Below are 20,407 nucleotides of genomic sequence, written 5' to 3' on the forward strand. Positions count from 1 at the left end.
TGTGAAAATATAACTACATTGTACAACAAAAATACTGCATGATTATTCTCAAAATCTCGTTAAGCATTAATGAAGGTAAATATTGCGCATTTAACCAAATTTCATGATCCCAATGTTCAAACCTTTTAATTTCGCCCAGATCATAAATCCACAATGTCATTAATGAAAGGTTTGTCGAATCTCATCGACATGAACCATAATTCCTGGGGTTGTTTCATAAAGTTGTTCGTTAAGTTACGAACGACTAGTGAGCGACTGGTGATCAGTTCTTGTGCTGAATTATGTAAATTCTGATAGGTATAGCACATCAGAAGATACCACCAGTCGCTCGTAAGTTTTTCGTAACTTTACGAACAGCTCTATGAAACAGGACCCAGGTACTGCTTTCACATACGATAATAAGAACAACAAACAAAAACAAGTTTTCTCGGGATCATGTAGTACGAATTGCTGTCACTATTTTTGGATACATACTATGGGATAAAAACCAAGCGGGCCTTCTTTTTTTCGCAGCTCGTGTGATTTTAAATCTTCAAAGGATTCCGTGATTCCGTGATTAACAAATCTTCTACGTAAAGTGCGTTGTGCTCATGGGGTGAGGGCAACCATAACAGTGTTTGATTGCAGTAAGCTGAGGATTATTTGTCAATGAATTACTATCACCAACAAGTCTAATGACACAAGTCATGATTCAATTCAATACCTATCGAGCGTGCTTTATTCTCAGGCACTCAGTACACTTTGCAATGACAAAAATAGACGAATTATTGAATCGTTCGAGGCACTGCAGTCCGGTGATTAATGTAGCCACATTCTTTTCTGTGCTTTTTGTAAACGGTGAATATTCGTTAACATTCTGATGAAGTAAATGACCAATCACTTATTTATGAATACACATAATTTGTGTAAAAAAAAAAAAAAGCAGATTACGAGTGACCAGAACCCAGTCAATTGAGTCAGGAATCTAATTTGTGCATTTCTCAAGATTACTGTCGCTTGTTATTCGTCTTTCTCCGTCTGTCGTGTCCCTTCCTTCTATTTGACAGTTTCATCTTCTTTTCTTGAGAGTTAAGACGAATTACGGTAGTCGGCAAACTCTGACATATTATCCATACCAGTGTATACAGCATGAGGAAGGACGTTTACATAAAAAGAAAGATTAAGTCAATGGAGGACGATGGGTATAAAGTATATTAATTGTATTGTCAAAATACCATGAAGTAACCATGACATCGAAAACAGTGCATACATGCGATGTTCACTCTTCACGCACATTATTCCAATTCTAAGAAGCATTTAACTAACGAATATTTTTTGCTTTTCTGTTTGCTTTTACTTGAAGTCTATCTTGAATGACCGTACAAAGAATATTCTGATTGTAAATATTGTGAGAAAAAGCCTTAAGAGTAGTGAGAAAAAAAAATGAATCAAATACGGATCATAGGCATGGAAAATTTAAATTATGCATGCTTCTTGTGTATCATACCTGACATGATGATGCTAAGTAAGCGGCTGTTGAGAAGAACTTTTCAGGCCAGAAATCGCATGTCAGATTGAATGTCGAGAGGCTTGGGAATATACACACCCATCGCGCCAAGTCTCCTCCCATCGAGGAGTGATATTTACAATCTTTTTCACTGCTCTGAAAATGCAACGTCAGATAGGAAATCTGTAGAAACGCAGAGAAATAAAGCAAAACATGTCATCAGAAATAACAATGTCATGTAAATAAGGAATAACAAAGTAGTTTTATTTAAACATATGGCTGCAATACAAATGAAGAAGATAGAACGCGCCTTCCATATTCGTAAAATTTAAGCCATCGGTATATGAGATAAAGCAATCACTCCCTTTAACTTTTTGCCGTTCGTCGTTCATAAATCTTGTGAGAGTTCCTTTTCTTAGGCTCGTAATCATGTTTTGAATTAAAGCTATTTAAAAGCCGCATTGGCAGAGAATGTGAATACGTTTAGATAGTTAAATGCGTTCCATCATATGCCAATCAACAAAAGCAGAAGGTACGAACAAAGTTTGTGTAAATATGAATACAACAATACCGCTGTAAGATTATTCCTACAATTTTGTTAAGAAAATAATGGAGGTAAATATTGTTCATTTAACCAAAGTTCATGATCCCAATATTCAAACCTTTTAATTGCGTCAAGATCATAAATCCACAATGTCATTTATGAAAGGTTTGTCGAACCCCATCGGTCATATGAGCAGATGAATTCGAAATTGTTCTATGACCATATCAGCTCCGAACCCCTAACCAACAAAAAAAAACGAAATGATGAAATGAAATATAACACAAACAACGTCATGACAAAAAATACGTGTTTTTTTTTTTTGTGTGTTTTGTTTTGTTTTTGTCTACATATCCTGAGACATAATTTCTGGGGGTGTTTCATAAACTATTCATAAAGTTACGAAGGACTAGCGAGCGACTGGTGATCAGTTCTTGTGCTGAATTATTTAAAATTTGATAGGTATAGCACATCAGAAGATATCACCAGTCGCTCGTAAGTTTTTTGAAACTTTACGAACAGCTCTATGAAACAGGGCCCAGGTACTGCTTTCACATACGATAATAATAACAAACAAAAACAAGTTTTCTCGGGATCATGTTGTACGAATTGCTGTCACTATTTTTGGATACATATGGGATGAAAACCAACGGGCCTTCTTTTTTTTTTTTCGTAGCTCGTGTGATTTTAAATCTTCAAAGGATTCCGTGATCGTCAAAAGCCTGTAATGCTTTCAATAGTGAAGTTCTGATAGTGTTGCTACATTGTGAAAACTATGTGTTGATAAACCGTTTGTCATAAATATCGTGTACATAATCATATTTGATGTGACGGAATTATGCAGAAATAAATCAAATCAAATCAAAGTATTTGAATAACCGTGGGGATTAACAAATTTTCTACGTAAAGTGCGTTGTGCTCATGGGGTGAGGGCAACCATAACAGTGTTTGATTGCAGTAAGCTGAGGATTATTTGTCAATGAATTACTATCACCAACAAGTCTAATGACACAAGTCATGATTCAATTCAATACCTATCGAGCGTGCTTTATTCTCAGGCACTCAGTACACTTTGCAATGACAAAAATAGACGAATTATTGAATCGTTCGAGGCACTGCAGTCCGGTGATTAATGTAGCCACATTCTTTTCTGTGCTTTTTGTAAACGGTGAATATTCGTTAACATTCTGATGAAGTAAATGACCAATCACTTATTTATGAATACACATAATTTGTGTAAAAAAAAAAAGCAGATTACGAGTGACCAGAACCCAGTCAATTGAGTCAGGAATCTAATTTGTGCATTTCTCAAGATTACTGTCGCTTGTTATTCGTCTTTCTCCGTCTGTCGTGTCCCTTCCTTCTGTTTGACAGTTTCATCTTCTTTTCTTGAGAGTTAAGACGAATTACGGTAGTCGGCAAACTCTGACATATTATCCATGCCAGTGTATACAGCAAGAGCAAGGACGTTTACATAAAAAGAAAGATTAAATCAATGGAGGACGATGGGTATAAAGTATATTAATTGTATTGTCAAAATACCATGAAGTAACCCTGTCATCGAAAACACTGCATACATGCGATGTTCACTCTTCCCGCACATTATTCCAATTCTAAGAAGCATTTAACTAACGAATATTTTTTGCTTTTCTGTTTGCTTTTACTTGAGGTCTCTCTTGAATGACCGTACAAATAATAATATTCAGATTTTACATAATGTGATCAAAAGTCTTAAGAGTGACGAGAAAAAGAAATGAATCAAATAAGAATCATAAGCATGGACAATATGAATTATGCATACTTCTTGTTGATTATACCTTACATGATGATGCTGAGTCAGCGGCTGTTGAGAAGAACTTTTCAGGCCAGAAATCGCATGTCAGACTGAATGTCAAAAGGTCTGGCAATGTACACACCCATCGGGCCAAGTCTCCTCCCATCGAGGAGTGATATTTACAATCTTTGTCACTGCTCAGAAAATGCAACGTCAGATTTTTAATCTGAGGAATCGCAGAGAAAAAAAAGAAGCAAAATATGTCATTAGAAACAACAACAGCATGTAAATAAAGCATAAAAAGTAGTTTCATTTAAGCATATGGGTGCAATACAAATGAAAACGATAGAACGCGTTTTCAATTTTCATGAAATTAGAGCTATCGGTATACATGAGATAAAGCAAAACTTCCTTCAACTCTCTGACGTTCGTAGTTCATAAATTTTGTGAGAGTTTTTTTTTTTTTTTTTTGAATTAACGCTACTTAAAAGCCGCATTGGCAGATAATTCAAATACGTTTAGATAGTTAAATACTGTCCACCATATGCCAATCAACAAAAGCAGAAGGTAGGAACAAAGTATGTGTACATATAAATAAAACAATAATGTTGTAAGATTATTCCTATAATCTTGTTAAAGATTTCAATGGAGGTAAATATGGCTCATTTATGCAAAGTTCATGATCCCAATGTTCAAACCTTTTTAATTGCGCCCAGATCATAAATCCACAATGTCATAAATGAAAGGTTTATCGAACCCCATCGGTCACATAAGCTGAATAAAGTACTCGAAATTGTTCTATGAGCATATAAGATCTGAGCCTCTAACAAACAGAAAACCAAATGATGAAATGATATACGTTGCATAAAAGGGCATGAAAAAGAAAACGATCTTTTTTTTCTTTTTTTTTTTCCATATCCAGAAACATGATTGCAGGGGGTGTTTCATAAAGCTTTTCGTAAAGTTACGAACCACCAGCGAGCGAATGGTGATCAGTTCTTGTGCTGAATTATGTTAATTATTTTTTATAAGTATAGCACATAAGCATATACCACTAGTCGCTCGTAAGTTGTTCGCTACTTTACGGACAGCTGTATGAGACAGGGCTTTAAGGGCTTTAAGTTGTCTTGAAAACCATGATGCAAATCTCTCGTTTGAAGAGGCTACACCCCAGGAAATAATGCCAGTGCATATCTTGGCAATCAATGACTTAAAGTCAAAGATATAAAACACCTGTTTCTTGACCCTGGCCTAATCTAAGCATCAGTCATCGCCACAGCGCCACAGGAGGGGGGGGGAGGGGCACCGCGAGAGGAGGAGATTGTTTTGGTTTTGGCATGGGCCATGTAGCTCCATGGTGCGTGTGTGTGTGTGTGTACGTGTGTGTGTGTGAGTGTAGACATTCAGCGTATGCAGACAGAGCATGCCTGTACTGTAGTGACCGGAACTATTGTCATTCCATTTTGCTCTCCCCTTCTCCCTCCCCCATCTCTCCCCCCTCTCCCTCCCTCTCTCTCTGTCTCGCTCTCCCTCTCTCTCTCTCTCTCTCTCCCTCTCTCTCTCTCTTTCTCAATGATCCAGTCAGCAGGCTGATTGTAACCAGGGAGGTAGTCTCACCTCCCCGTTGTAACTCACTGCCAAATAGCACATTGTCAGCACCGGCAAACTGGCAATGCTCTCCTTCTTATTCCTGTATTTTCGTTATTAACGGGTCGATTTTTTTCGTTCGAAATGTAAAATGGATGACCATAGAATTTCTCAATAGAATATAAAATTGAAAACTTTAGAAAGGATAGAGAAAACTGAGTTCACTTTGAATGGTCTGCCACAGGCAGATATCCTTATCATGCTCTTACGTAATACGACAGCTGCTTTCTCAACGATCCAGTCAGCAGGCTGATTGTAACCAGGGAGTAGTCTCACCTCCCCGTTGTAACTCACTGCCAAATAGCACCGGCAAACTGGCAATGCTCTCCTTCTTATTCCTGTATTTTCGTTATTTATGGGTCAATTTTTTTCGTTCGAAATGTAAAATGGATGACCATAGAATTTCTCAATAGAATATAAAATTGAAAACTTTAAAAAGGATAGAGAAAATTGAGTTCACTTTGAATGGTCTGCCACAGGCAGATATCCTTATCATGCTCTTACGTAATACGACAGCTGCTGGAGTCATCAAACCCTGGCTTGGCCTCCAGGTTTGTCACGCCTGAGCAGAAAGTTTATTTGCAATGGACAAGTACTTCGACTCCCAACTCCCAAACGACAAATATACGCACCCCACTTTGAGTAAACCCAGTAGGGGACTCGCCTCAAACGAGGAATTGACGGCATGACTATGGGTTTAGTGACAACTTAACGCCCTCGTTTTTCTCAACCGACGATGAGGTGAAACCCTCTCATCGTAAACACTGCATATATGCGATGTTCACTCTATACTTCCGCTACATTATTCAAACTCAAACAAGCAATTTCCTATCGAATATTTTAGCTGTTCTGTTTGCTTTTTCTTGAGGTCCCTCTTGAATGACCGTACAAATAATATTTTGCTTTTGCATAATGTGATCAAAAGTCTAAAGAGTGACGAGAAAAAAAAAGGAAGCAAATAAGGATCATAAATAGGCATGGAAAATATATATCATGCATACTTTTTGTTGATTATACCTGATATGATGATGCAGAGTCAGCGGCTGTTGAGAAGAACTTTTCAGGCCACAAATCGCATGTCAGATTGAATGTCCAAAGGTATGGCAATGTACACACCCATCGGGCCAAGTCTCCTCCCATCGAGGCGTGATATTCAGAATCCTTGTCACTGCTCTGAAAATGCAACGTCAGATTGCGAATCTGTACAAACGCAGAGAAATAAAGCAAAACATGTCATCAGAAGTAACAATATCATGTAAATAAGGAATAACTAAGTAGTTTTATTTAAACAATAGTCATATGGATGCAATACAAATGAAGAAGATAGGACGCGCCTTCCATATTCATGAAATTAAAGGCATCGGTATATGAGATAAACCAATCAATCCCTTCAACTCTCTACCGTTCGTCGTTCATAATCTTGTGAGAGTTCCTTTTCTTAGGCTCGTAGTCATGTTTTGAATTAAAGCTACTTAAAAGCCGCATTGGGTGAGAATGTGAATAAGTTTAGATAGTTAAATGTGTTTCATCATATGCCAATCAACAAAAGCAGGAGGTACGAACAAAGTTTGTGTATATATGAATACAACAATACCGCTGTAAGATTATTCCTACAATTTTGTTAAGAAATAATGGAGATAAATATTGTTCATTTAGCGAAAGTTTATGATCCCAATATTCAAACCTTTTACTTGCGTCAAGATCATAAATTCACAATGTCATTTATGAAAGGTTTGTCGAAGGTTTTTTTTTTTTTTTTTTATATATCCTGAGACATAATTTCTGGGGGTGTTTCATAAACTGTTCATAAAGTTACGAACGACTAGCGAGCGACTGGTGATCAGTTCTTGTGCTGTAATTTCTGATAGGTATAGCACATCAGAAGATGCCACCAGTCGCTCGTAAGTCTATGAATTATAGATGCTTCTTGTTGATTATACCTGACGTGATGATGCTGAGTCAGCGGCTGTTGAGAAGAACTTTTCAGGCCAGAAATCGCAGGTCAGATTGAATGTCCGAAGGCGTGGCAATGTACACACCCATCGGGCCAAGTCTCCTCCCATCGAGGAGTGATATTCAGAATCCTTGTCACTGCTCTGAAAATGCAACGTCAGCTCGGAAATCTGTAGAAGCGCAGAGAAATAAAGCAAAACATGTCCTCAGAAATAACAACATCATGTAAACAAGGAATAACAAAGTATTTTTTAAACATATGGGTGCAATACAAATGAAGAAAATAGAGCGCGCCTTCCATATTCTTGAAATTAAAGCCATCGGTATATAAGTTAAAGCAATCACTCCCTTTAACTCTCTGACGGTCGTGGTTCATAAATTGTGTAAGAGTTCCTTTGCTTACCTCGTAGTATTTTTTTTTTTTTGATTAACGCTACTTAAAAGCCACATTGGCAGAGAATTCAAATACGTTTAGATAGTTAAATACTGGACATCATATGCCAAACAACTAAAGCAGAAGGTATGAAGTCTGTGTTAATATAGATACAACAATAATGCTGTAAGATTATTCCCACAATTTCGTTAAGGATTAATGAAGGTATATATTGCCTCTTTAACCAACGTTCATGATCCCAATATTCAAACCTTTTCAATTGCGCCCAGATCATGTAAGACCGTATTCTGAAAGAGCAGACTTTAAGCTTTAAAATGATGTATAACTCTAAATATCTAAATCTAAATATTGGAAAGAAAGCACAAACTCAGGAAAAGTGTGAACTGAGAATAGAGGCTCTGAAGTACAGTGTCTATTCAAGCGCTTAATATTCACCAAACCGCGCTGGCTGTGCGATGAATGGGACAAAAAACAGGAAGTTAACTACCAGAGTAACAACAATGAAGGGATTATCAGACAAGGAAAAGTAGAAATTAGGCGGTGCGCAATATATGTCCCCGCCGGAAGTAGCAGTTTGTATCAAAATATACAATAAAGTTCAAAAATCAAGACCAAAGGTCAAAGAAGTCAAAGGTCAAAATTCGGTGTAGAAGTTTTGAAGCCCTCACCTGGTGCCATCACATAAAGCAAACGGAATCGAAATCGGGTTAGAAATGGTGAAGGAGTAGCATTTTGTAGCAAAATGTACAATACAGGTCAAAAATCCAATATTTGGGCCCAGTGAACAAATGTTTTTTTTTTTCGCGAAAATTGTTCGGGTACGTGGAAGGTGATATGCGTAACGTTGACGAGTTGGATAATCATGGACTGTATAATTTCTTGTAAACATTTGGGAAAATACGTCCATCGTCAACACCACGTCATTCTCACCCTAATACCCCTTTTACAGATATTTTCTGTTCGGTTTCATTTTTGGTTTGACCTATGCTATCCCAGGGATTATCATGATTTCAAGAATTCTCATTTTACTATCAGAGGTTTTCCCAATAAATGGGAAAAAAATCCCGGACACCAAAAAGGCATCACAGGTAGAGAATATGAATTATGTATAGGCTCTTCTTCCTGATGATGTCACCTCACATGATGACGTCATTCTCACCCAATACCCCTAAGAGTTAACAGTCATTTTTTCCCCCACTTTTCTTTTCGGTTTCATTTTTGGTCTGACCTATGTTTTCCCAGGGATTATGATGATTTCAAGTATGATCGTTCTACTATCAGAGGCTTTCCCAATATTAATAATGGGAAAAAATCCCGGACACCGAAAATACATCACACGTAGAAAATATAAATTATGTATAGGCTCTTCTTTCTGATGATGTTACCTCACATGATGATGCTGAGTCAACGGCTGTTGAGAAGAACTTTTCAGGCCAGAAGTCGCATGTCAGAGTGAAGCTCGATAGACTTGACAATGTACACACCCATCGGGCCAATTCTCCTCCCATTGAGGAGTGGTATCTAAAATCTCTGTCACTGCTTTGAAAATGCAATTTCAGATCGTCAGTCTGTAGAAACGCACAGAAATGAAGTAAAACATGGCATTAAAAACAATATCACAGAGAATAACAGAATAATACAAATTCAACATATGAGATGAACGCTATCGTCGTTCTTTCGTCCATAATTCTTTTTTTTTTTAAGAGAGAGAGGGAGAGAGAAAAAAGTTTTCATTTCATATTTTGTTTTTGTTTTGTTTTTGTTTTTTGTTTTGTTTTTGTGTTTGTTTGTTTGTTTGTTTGTTTTTTTTTGGGGGGGAGGGGGGTTGTAGTCGTACGATGAGAAAACCTGACCTGAAAGACATGCCGGCAGATGTTTGACAGAAATCTAAATAGTGGAATATTATCCAAATTGTATGGTGATAAGCAAGAAGAAAGCGAAACGCCCTCTAATGTGAATTTTCTGAAATCTTTCCCTACGTACAGACTTAATGTAGACAACTTGTAACAAATAATAGGTTTACGTAGAAATATTTGTAGAACGACTAGGAAAACAGCATATCTCTGTCACTCTCAAGTCAATCCAACAATGTTATTAATGATTGGTGTTTTCAACCCCTATTATAATGTTATTAGAAATGATTCGGTGAGCTCCGACCACCACCTACAAAGAACATACATATTGATATGCGAAATTTAAAAAAAGTAATAGTAAAAAGAAGCATATTGAAAGCGGTGCAGTTTTGGGTTGTCCATACTTTTTCCATTTGCCGAAATGACCATACACATTACATTAACTGTATTTATCATATTAATACCAGAGGTAACTTATGTAGAAGCGAAAGCAACAGATATCTGACAGGTTGGTACCATACTATCGGTCTTTCCACCCTGGAACTCAAAGTAGCAGCATTTGACCCGAAAGTTCCGTAGGGAATTCGTTCCAATATTTTGGCCCAGTGAACATAATGTTGTTGTTTTTTCGCGAAAATTGTTCGGGTACGTGAAAGGTGATATGCGTAAGGTTGACGAGTTGGATAATCCCCCGGTAAATCATGAACTGTATAATTTCTTGTAAACATTTGGGAAAATACGTCCATCGTCAACACCACGTCATTCTCACCCTAATACCCCTTTTATAGTCATTTTTTTTTTCACTTTTCTGTTCGGTTTCATTTTTGGTTTGACCTATGTTATCCCAAGGATTATCATGATTTCAAGAATGCTTATTCTTCTATCGGAGGTTTTCCCAATAAATGGGAAAAAAAAATCCCGGACACCAAAAAGGCATCACATGTAGAAAATATAAATTATGTATAGGCTCTTCTTCCTGATGATGTCACCTTACATGATGACGTCATTCTCACCCTAATACCCCTTTAACAGCCATTTTCCCCCCCACTTTTCTGTTCGGTTTCATTTTTGGTCTGACCTATGTTTTCCCAGGGATTATTATGATTTCAAGTATGACTGTTCTACAATGAGATGCTTTCCCAATATTAATAATGGGAAAAAATCCCGGACACCGAAAATACATCACATGTAGAAAATATAAATTATGTATAGGCTCTTCTTTCTGATGATGTTACCTCACATGATGATGCTGAGTCAACGGCTGTTGAGAAGAACTTTTCAGGCCAGCTTTTTTTTTGGGGGGGGGGAGGGGGGTTGAAGTCGTACGTTGATTAAACCTTACCTGAAAGACATGCCGGCAGAGGTTTGACAGAAATCTAAATAGTGGAATATTATCCAAATTGTGTGGTGATAAGCAAGAACAAAACGAAACGCCCTCCAATATGAATTTTCTGAAATCTTTTCCTACGTACAGACTTCATGTAGCCACCTTGTAACAATTGATAGGTCTACGTAGAAATGTTTTTAGAACTATGAGGGAAACATCATACCTCTGTCACTCTCAAGTTAATCCAACAATGTTATTGATGATTACTCTTTTCAACCCCTATTATTATGTTATCACAAATGATTCGGTGAGCTCCGACCACCCCCTACAAATAACATACATATTGATATGTGAAATTTAACAAAAAAGGAATAGAAAAAACAAGCATATTAAAAGTAGTGCAGATTTGGATTGTCCGTACTTTTTTTCCATTTGCCGAAATGACCATACACATTACATTTATGATATTAATACCGAAGGTAACTTATAAAGAAACAAAAGCAATGGATATCTGACAGGTCGGTACCATAGAATCAGTCTTTCCACCCTGGAACTCAAAGTAGCAACATTTCACCCGGAAGCTTGTAAGACGTGGCATACTGGAAATCCATTTGGTCAAGTCTCCTTCCATTGAGGAATGACACTGAGAATCTTCAATTGACAAGTTCAGGTTCTGAATCTATTAAAAAGAATAATGATAAAGTGACGTATTGAGAGGAAATACAGATTAGATACTGACATCACAAATTCAGGATCTCATTGTAAAATTAAAAAAAAAATAGATGTTCGTCACAATACAGTTTTCACAATCGAGATGTAATAACCGAAGATTCATGTTGAAATATGCCTTCACGTTGTTGTTGGTTTTTTTTTGTCACAGATATGTTAAATCATTTCTAAAAAAAAGAAAATTGGTAAATCCAAATATAATAATTATCTTCCAGGGTGTCTATCCATTACAAAAAGAAAAAGATAGCCATGTTGTGAAGAAGTCATGACGTTCATATCTATTATTGTAATGGTTCAAAGCACTACAGTGTGGTTATTGATTTTGCCACGCTCTTTTCCCAAAAGTATTCTAACATGTCTATTCGTCAAGTTTCTGTTAAAGTATGTGACCAGTCACTAGTGAAAGAATACAAGAAAGTAGTTTGAATTTAAACGCAAAATACGAGGGAACAGAACCCAGTGGTTAATCAGTCAGCTCGTTAAGTTCGGTGCAAAACAAGTGTAGTTTTTTGTAGCCCCCTCCCAAAAATTCATAATCAATTCAAACAAAATGCGATGTAACGCGGGTTTGTGCTGCAACATTGACCATTTTGTGGAATATTTTCCTGTCAATGTATTTTACAGCTGGATATTTTTTCTAGTTGGTTGATCTAAATGTCCACTCCTTTTTTATTTCTTTTTTTTTAAGTATAGGTGCATACCGTTTAATGTTTTGTGTAAATGAAAACAAGGCTGCTTTGACATTTTTGAGATTAATGAAGAAGGATCTCATGCACACTTTATCTGATTTTTTTTTTTTTACAAATACACACACAAATGCAATTAAAGATCCTGAATAGTTCAGGGGTGAGGGAGGGCAACTGACGGGGTAATATCCTAGCAACTCTTCTTTTCCATCTCTCATGTCTTCCTTTTCCATTATCTGGACAACCTACACAATTAATTAGTCTAAAGGTGGACCTGGGCCTTCTTTGCCTAGTGTCGGTCTCGTGAGCCTTTTAAGAGTAGTGTCGGGCTTGTTGAATTTGTTTGCGTAGTGTCGGATCGTGACATTTTTGTGCGTAGTGTCGTTCTCATGGGCATGCACGTACCTGCGTATTGAATCTCTAACGTTTCCCATGCAAACCATTCTTTGCTTTGAATTGTCTGGAATGGAATGATTTACTGTTGTCGAGATCTTCAACATACAGCGGCTCCGTATCAATAAGTATTATGAGCTTACATCATCCACCTTCATAATTGTTATTCTTCAGCACTCGGAAATCATATTTATCATTTATGATGATGACCTAAATAATAGCCATTAAATTAATGTCTTATTCTTTGTTTTCTTGCATCTCCTCCTCTATACTATCCACACATACCGACCTAATCTATCAAAAAACTGTGCACCATATCTGTGACTTTAACTCTAATAAATTCCAAAGTTCCCCATCCTCTTTCAATTTACCTTCCCCCACTGGGTTCTTATCATTTGATTTCGACTCTTCACACTCTGGTGATTTTTCTTCCAAATATTCACAACAGTGTACATCTGATTGTTTTATGTTAAACCTAAAAATGCAAAATAGTATATGTGGAGAAGGTGGCTACCCCCTCCCACACCCACCCTTTCCACCTGACAACTTCCTTGCATCAATAAGTAGGCCTACACATGGCATGCCGTCAATCCCTCGTTTGAGGCGAGTCCCCAACCCCAGTTACCCAAAGTGGGGTGCGTATATTTGTCGTTTGGGAGTTGGGAGTCGATGTACTTGTCCATTGCAAATAAACTTTCTGCTCAGGCGTGACAAACCTGGAGGCCAAGCCAGGGTTTGATGACTCCAGCAGCTGGCGTATTACGTAAGAGCATGATAAGGATATCTGCCTGTGGCAGACCATTCAAAGTGAACTCAATTTTCTCTATCCTTTCTAAAGTTTTCAATTTTATATTCTACTGAGAAATTCTATGGTCATCCATTTTACATTTCGAACGAAAAAAATCGACCCGTAAATAACGAAAATACAGGAATAAGAAGGAGAGCATTGCCAGTTTGCCGGTGCTGACAATGTGCTATTTGGCAGTGAGTTACAACGGGGAGGTGAGACTACCTCCCTGGTTACAATCAGCCTGCTGACTGGATCATTTGAGAAAGAGAGAGAGAGGGAGAGAGAGGGGATGTCTCTGGACACGAACCACAGTTTCGTCTTTCAATTATCTGTGAATGTCTATTTTCTAACTCTTTTTCATAAAAAACCCCAACAATTCGCCAAAGAGGTGCACCAGTTCTGGTCTCAAATTTGCAAAATCTTCCTTGTGTGAGAGGGGGATCCTCCTCTTCCAGACCCCCCACCCCCACACTTGGTTGCTCCACTCCCTCGCACAGTCATTCCAACTCCTAGTGTCCCTCCCAAATCGTGAAACGGATCGACTCCCCTGCCCTTCTCATAGAATGAACGGGAAAAGGGATTTCCAGCGGTTTGTCTACATTATTTTTTTTTTTTTTTTGTAGAGTATACCCTGAAATCAGTTATGATTTAGAGGTCCCTTTTCATTTCTTGAAAATTCCTTGCTAACTCTTCACTTTCAGCTCTAATGACTTTTGAAGGATGATGGTATTGAGTTGGTACTGAAAGTTGGCATCATGGGTAGAATGTGTTTATAGATTGTGCTCAACTTCAGCTTAATCCGATAATCTTCCCATTGTTGTTGCTCCGGTTGTTTACGATCTGTTTTTTTTTTTTTTTTTTTCACCCCTTCATCGCACAGCCACCACTGTTCGGTATAAAAAGATTAAAGGGAAGCAGTCCTGAGATTTTCACTGTACTGATAATCAAGAAGAGTAAAAAGTATAACCTTTCACCAATTTATACGCGTGGACATCAAAAATTGTCTCCGTACGCGATTTTTAAAAAACAATTCCTGCAAGCGATTGTGTAAGAGCCTGCCAAAAGGCGCAACGTCATTGATGCCCTACTCTCAAGTTGACAGCCTTGCCTCAGAAAACCAATCTAAATGTTCAAAATGATCATATCTGATTTTTTCATAAAATGTGACAATATGTGGTTTTATTATTTCAAACAAAATATTTCAAGCTTATTTATATATACAATTAATATAAAAATAAATAGTAAACATGTATTTATGAATAACTAGGTATGACGAGCAGAACACCGCTGGAAAGAGTTGTGCATCGATGACGTATGACTCTCCGCCAAGACTTGCTCATTTGCAGAGTCACACTTTTTTAATCGAAATGTACGAGCTTATTTGGTGATTTGAAAGTTTGTTTTTGATGAAAGTAGTTCATTGGAGGTACCAACAACACATATTTTTTTTTTTATTTCGTGAGGACTGCGTCCCTTTAAGCACTTGAATATACCCTGTCCTTTCAAGGAGGTACTAGGCACAACCTATTTTCTCGGTTCACATTTTCCAGAGTGGTGCTTTCTTTAAAATATTTAGATGTGTTATGTGAGTCAATCTGAATTGTGTTATGCATCATTTTTAAACTTAGAGCCTGCTCTTTCAGCACGTTAAGGAGCTGCCCTTAACTAAAAATCTATATCTTTTTATCTATTTTTTTGTTCCTTTTGTGATGCAGGGACTCATATAGTAACAAGTTTGAGTTATCTTAATCACTTATGGAATCCTGTTCAATAGGAAACTAGAATTACTATTTACAAATATCAGGAACACTTGAGCTGCATAGAATACCTTTATAAATGAAGCTATTGCATAAAGGTCTTACCTTGTTCTTTAAAATATTTAGATGTGTTATGTGAGTCAATCTGAATTGTGTTATGCATCATTTTTAAGCTTAGAGCCTGCTCTTTCAGCACATTAAGGAGCTGCCCTTAACTAAAAATCTATATCTTTTTATCTATTTTTTTTTTGTCCCTTTTGTGATGCAGGGACTCATATAGTAACAAGTTTGAGTTATCTTAATCACTTATGGAATCCTGTTCAATAGGAAACTAGAATTACTATTTACAAATATCAGGAACACTTGAGCTGCATAGAATACCTTTATAAATGAAGCTATTGCATAAAGGTCTTACCTTGCAATTGGAACCACTTGCGCCGAGGATTTTGAAGAAATCCATGTGAAATTGTGAGTGGATTATCGTAAGGTGCTTCAACACACGGCTTGAACAGATACTCTTCGCCAATTCATGCGACGTAGTTCTTCCACAGGTCATATCTTGAATGGACAGTGATTGCTGATGGGAATAAATAGAAATTGTTGCAAAATAAAAATTGATTATACACCAAACCTTTTTGCAAAAGATGATATGCAGTTGCTTTGGAGTCGAAGCAATAAATAACTAAATGGAAGACGTAACACACTGAATAAATTTCGATATTCACATTTCGCTATCTAGCTAGCTAGCTAATATTAGAAATAGCTTCATTAACTTGCGAACGTATTGCAAAATACACGGATGAATGTCACTTTGAAAGTGTTTGAAATACATTGTATTGTCATCAGGATACGAATTTTTTTTTTTTTCAATGATGCTTCACTCGATACATAGCAGTCACGCCTATTTTCAAATGTGTGCGTATTTATTTGTGTTGTTTTGGGGCAGATTTTATCTATTCAATTTAATTTGATTCAAATTAGATTGTACTTCCAAAGGCACATTTTTGTTGATATAAGTTCAAGGAGAAAAAAAAGTTCAATGTATTCCAAAATATATGGAATCAATGTTCCAAATGATTATGTCATTAGCAAAGAGAGGCCCATGTGAAAGACAAGTTTGTAAAAACATGGGCCACTAAAAACTAGAACTTGTAATGCTAAAAAGAGGGCAAAAGCACTAGGCTCAAAACGCTCACTGTCAACAAGGAGAAAGGACAAGCAACAAAAGAAAATGGGAAGGGAGGTTAGAGTAAGAAAGGACGGAAAAACAATGAAGGAAGGAAGAAAAGAAGGACTAGTAATGGGTAGCAGGGGTCCTCAGGGCAAGCAGGGCTATTACCAGACACTATGTAATAAACATCAAAATAATTGTGCAAATGAGATTAAATCTTTGTAGGCCTACTTCAAGTGTTATCTAAGAACCAAACATAACTCTCCTTAATATTCTCTTGAATATATCAAGACTTGGTACGAGTTTTAAATCACCAAACTTGGTAGAAAGCTTTGTCCTGTATAAATTAAAATAGAGAAGATGATTGGATAGACCATATTCAGCTACGCTAAGCTGGTTTTCTATGGGTTCCAGTTGGATGTGAGGTGGGACCACCTCACCGGGTTAAACACCCTGCTCTTTGCGATGAATGAATGAAGCGGGATCTTTTACGTGTATGAGTTGTGACTCTCTCATACACTGGACTCCATTTCATGTCCTATCCGAGGGACAGAGTGTTTTGCCTCTTGCTGGAGGGGACGGTATGATTACACACAGCATTGCTAAGTCCAGACTCGGGTTTGAACCGACTGTGCCAACTCACCAAAATAATAAAAGGTAAATTAAATTAATTGAATTTTCTTAATTGTTGGAAACATTATGATTATTGACATTTTCAAGAAAAACACATCATCAAATATATAGGCTCTTTATTTCTAAATTGAAACATAAACTGTCGTAATTGATATAAATATAAATCGTTATTTTTCAAAATATAACCATTCGAGAAAAAAAAAGTCGCCAATGTGGACACATGGTTGTAAGTGATATGTAATTCTCAAAACCTTCTTTTTGTAACAAATACGATTTTTCAATCGAATGCTGGGGAGTATTTCCCCAAGCAAGATAAAGACGTTTGGGAGTGAAAAAAGATTGAGTAAAAAGTATGAGTAGGGAAAAAAAATACTTCAACTTATTGATATACTAATATTGCAGGATATGATCCTACAACAATAATTAACATGATGATTTCTAGATAACTTACTGTCAACATTGACACCAACAAATTCAATGGATTAAACCACTCCTGGGGGGGGGGGGGTGCCATCTAACATAACATTGCCTGGGAGCGTTTCATGTAAATGACTAAAAGGCATAAACTTAATCTTTTGCAAATTGAGAAATAATTTGCTCGTTTCCGTTTGTCAACTCTCCTTTGATAGTTTATAAAGGAATTTTGTTCAGATGAGGAAATTTAAGACTGCGATATAAATTAAGTAAAGTATGAATGGGGAAGAAAAACCCCAACTTATAGATTATAATAACATTCGAGGATACCATCATACAACAATAATTAACATGATATTTTCAAAATAAATATACTGTCAACATAATCATCAAAGAATTCAGTGGACTAAACCTCTCCGAAGGGATGCCATCCAATATAACATTGCCGGGAAGCGTTTCAAGTGAATAACTAAAAGGCATAAACTTTTTTTTTTTTTTCAAATTGAGGGATAATTTGCCAGTATCCATTTGTCACCTCTCCTTTAATAGTTTGTTAAAAAATGTCGGGGTCTCCTGGAATAACCAAAAAAAAAAGAAAGAAAGATTGGAGTCTTCGCCAAATAGGATTAAAAAGAGCGTAGCAGAAGATGTATGAAAATCATTGATATATCTAACCACTTTGGCCCAAGTATGCCTTATATAGATATGTTATCCGTCTGCTTATACCCGCCCGCCTACAGATCAATTTGTAATTTTCTCTGTAACTACAATGTGTGAGATTCAACGGATGGAAACGTTTTATATCGCAGCAATTCACCTTGTGGCTTGTGTTGGTAAAACTATTCTCCTGAAAGCGGTACATTTTTCATAAAAAATACCTGTTTTTATTGATGCATCTTCTTTTTTCGAATCCTATCTTGTTGTTATAGACGATTTCATTATTTTCTTTGAGTTTATACTACTTCAACACCTTTGCAGATGACTACTCCCCCTCTATATCATGTAATGCAGGCGTGCACTGGGACATTGACCATTTTCTGAATTATTTTCCTGTGAACTTCACTTCAAAGATGGGTGTTTTTCTAGGCTATTGATCTGAATGTCCACATTTTATTTCTTTTTAAGTAGGTGTAGTCGATTTGTGTTTTGTTGTATGGGAAATGAGGGTGCTTGGGCATTTTCTAACTTAATGCGGAAATATCTTATGCAGACTTTAACTAAATTGTATTTATTCTTTTTCTGAACACTCACACACGCAAACACAATCAAAGATATCGAACAGTTCAAAGGGGTAAGGGAGGGAAACTGAGGGGGTAACACCCTGGCAACTTTCCTTTTCCATTTCATATCTTCCTTACGCCATTATATGGAACGCAACTATACAATAACATTGGTCTATTTGTGGCGCTTTTTACCCTGTCGGCCTCGTTGGCCTTCTTTGTCTAGTGTCGGTCTCGTTTAGCCTCTTTTGCCTTGCGTCGGTCTCGTGAGCTTTATTTACGTAGTGTCGGTTCCGTGAGCCTTTTAAAGCGTAGTGTCGGTCTCGTGGGCTTGTTGGCTTAGTGTTGGTCTCGTGAGCCTTTTGTGCGTAGTGTCAAACTCATGGGCTGTACAACTCGTGGGCTTATTTTACTTGATGTGGAACTTGTGGGCTTCATTTACTTGGTGTTGAACTCGCGGGCTGTATAACTAGCGGGCTGTATGACCTAGTGAGTTGTATGACTCGTGGGTGTCGATCTCGAGGCGTGCATCCTTGTCGACAGAGAAAAATTGAGTCATCCCAGTAGACCGACACCCACGAGTCATACAGCCACGAGTTCGACATTAAAAACAGGCCCATGAGTCATACCGCTCACGAGTCATACAGTCCATGAGTTCGACAATACGCAAATTAAGCCCGTGAGACCGACACTAAGTGAAACAGCCCACGAGTTCTACAGATACAACACGGCGCGTAATGTGTCAGTCTCGAGGGCCTCGTTGGCTTAGTGTCGAACTGATGGGCTGTATGACTCGTGAGGTGTATAACTCATGGGCTGTATGACTTGTGAGCTGTATGACTCTTGGTCTGTATGACTCGTGGGTGTCAGTATCGTGACGTGCACCCAGAAAATTGTTGCTTGTCGGTTAGGTAACTTCATTTCGTTTTCATTTTCATTTTATTTCAACATGGTAATAAAAAGGAAACTTGCTCAGCCATCGGCTGTTAATCTGCAAGTCCGTGCATTTATACAATATAACAGAATGAAAACAGAGATTCAGTAACAGCACATAACAATTATTGAATTAAGAACAAAAAAGGGAGAAAAAATCACAAAGAAAGAGAAAAGTATCGCAACAGCACATGAAAAATACAGACATTGACAAGAGATTGACATAAAACAAATGTCATTAGTCATCGCGTAACATAAAGTGAAACGTTATGATAATTGATATGATGTAATATGATATACAATGAAATGGATATCAAACTACAACCGCTGATGTTTCAAATGAAACGTAAAACGTCATAATCTTTATATCATCTTGGAGACCATTCAACACTCTACATCCCCTGTATTGCAAACTCATACTTTTAAGATTAGTTGAAAATCTACAAAACTCAAATTTTAACATATTGCTTCTGAAAAAAAAAAAAATATTTGAATATTTAAATGAAAACAACTCACACAGACTTTAGGGGTAAACCCAAATGAACAATTTTATGCATTGCATGTAATATTCTGTGTTTTTTGTCGTATTTCAAGGGTAGAAATGCTTAATAACAATTGATCATTTATGTCAATTATTATGTTGAACACCTTCAATTGACTTTCAGAACTTCTGAATTACATTAAGGCCTTGTAGAGCCCACTGATG

General features: G+C 37.1%; 1 protein-coding gene across 1 annotated transcript in view; it reads right to left on the minus strand.

Moving 5' to 3' along the window:
* The window catches only part of LOC140241087 (uncharacterized), a 105,874-nt gene that overhangs the window by 39,300 nt on the left and 46,167 nt on the right, over positions 1–20,407 (minus strand). The window contains exons 7-14 of the mRNA XM_072320853.1: positions 15,746–15,907; positions 11,502–11,654; positions 10,165–10,242; positions 9,181–9,363; positions 7,389–7,571; positions 6,466–6,648; positions 3,845–4,027; positions 1,487–1,669 (exon numbers count right to left, since the gene is read on the minus strand). Coding sequence (XP_072176954.1) covers positions 1,487–1,669; positions 3,845–4,027; positions 6,466–6,648; positions 7,389–7,571; positions 9,181–9,363; positions 10,165–10,242; positions 11,502–11,654; positions 15,746–15,907 — 1,308 coding nt within the window. The remainder of the gene's footprint in view (positions 1–1,486; positions 1,670–3,844; positions 4,028–6,465; positions 6,649–7,388; positions 7,572–9,180; positions 9,364–10,164; positions 10,243–11,501; positions 11,655–15,745; positions 15,908–20,407) is intronic.

Source organism: Diadema setosum, chromosome 17 (assembly GCF_964275005.1).
Source record: "Diadema setosum chromosome 17, eeDiaSeto1, whole genome shotgun sequence".
NCBI lineage: Eukaryota > Metazoa > Echinodermata > Echinoidea > Diadematoida > Diadematidae > Diadema > Diadema setosum.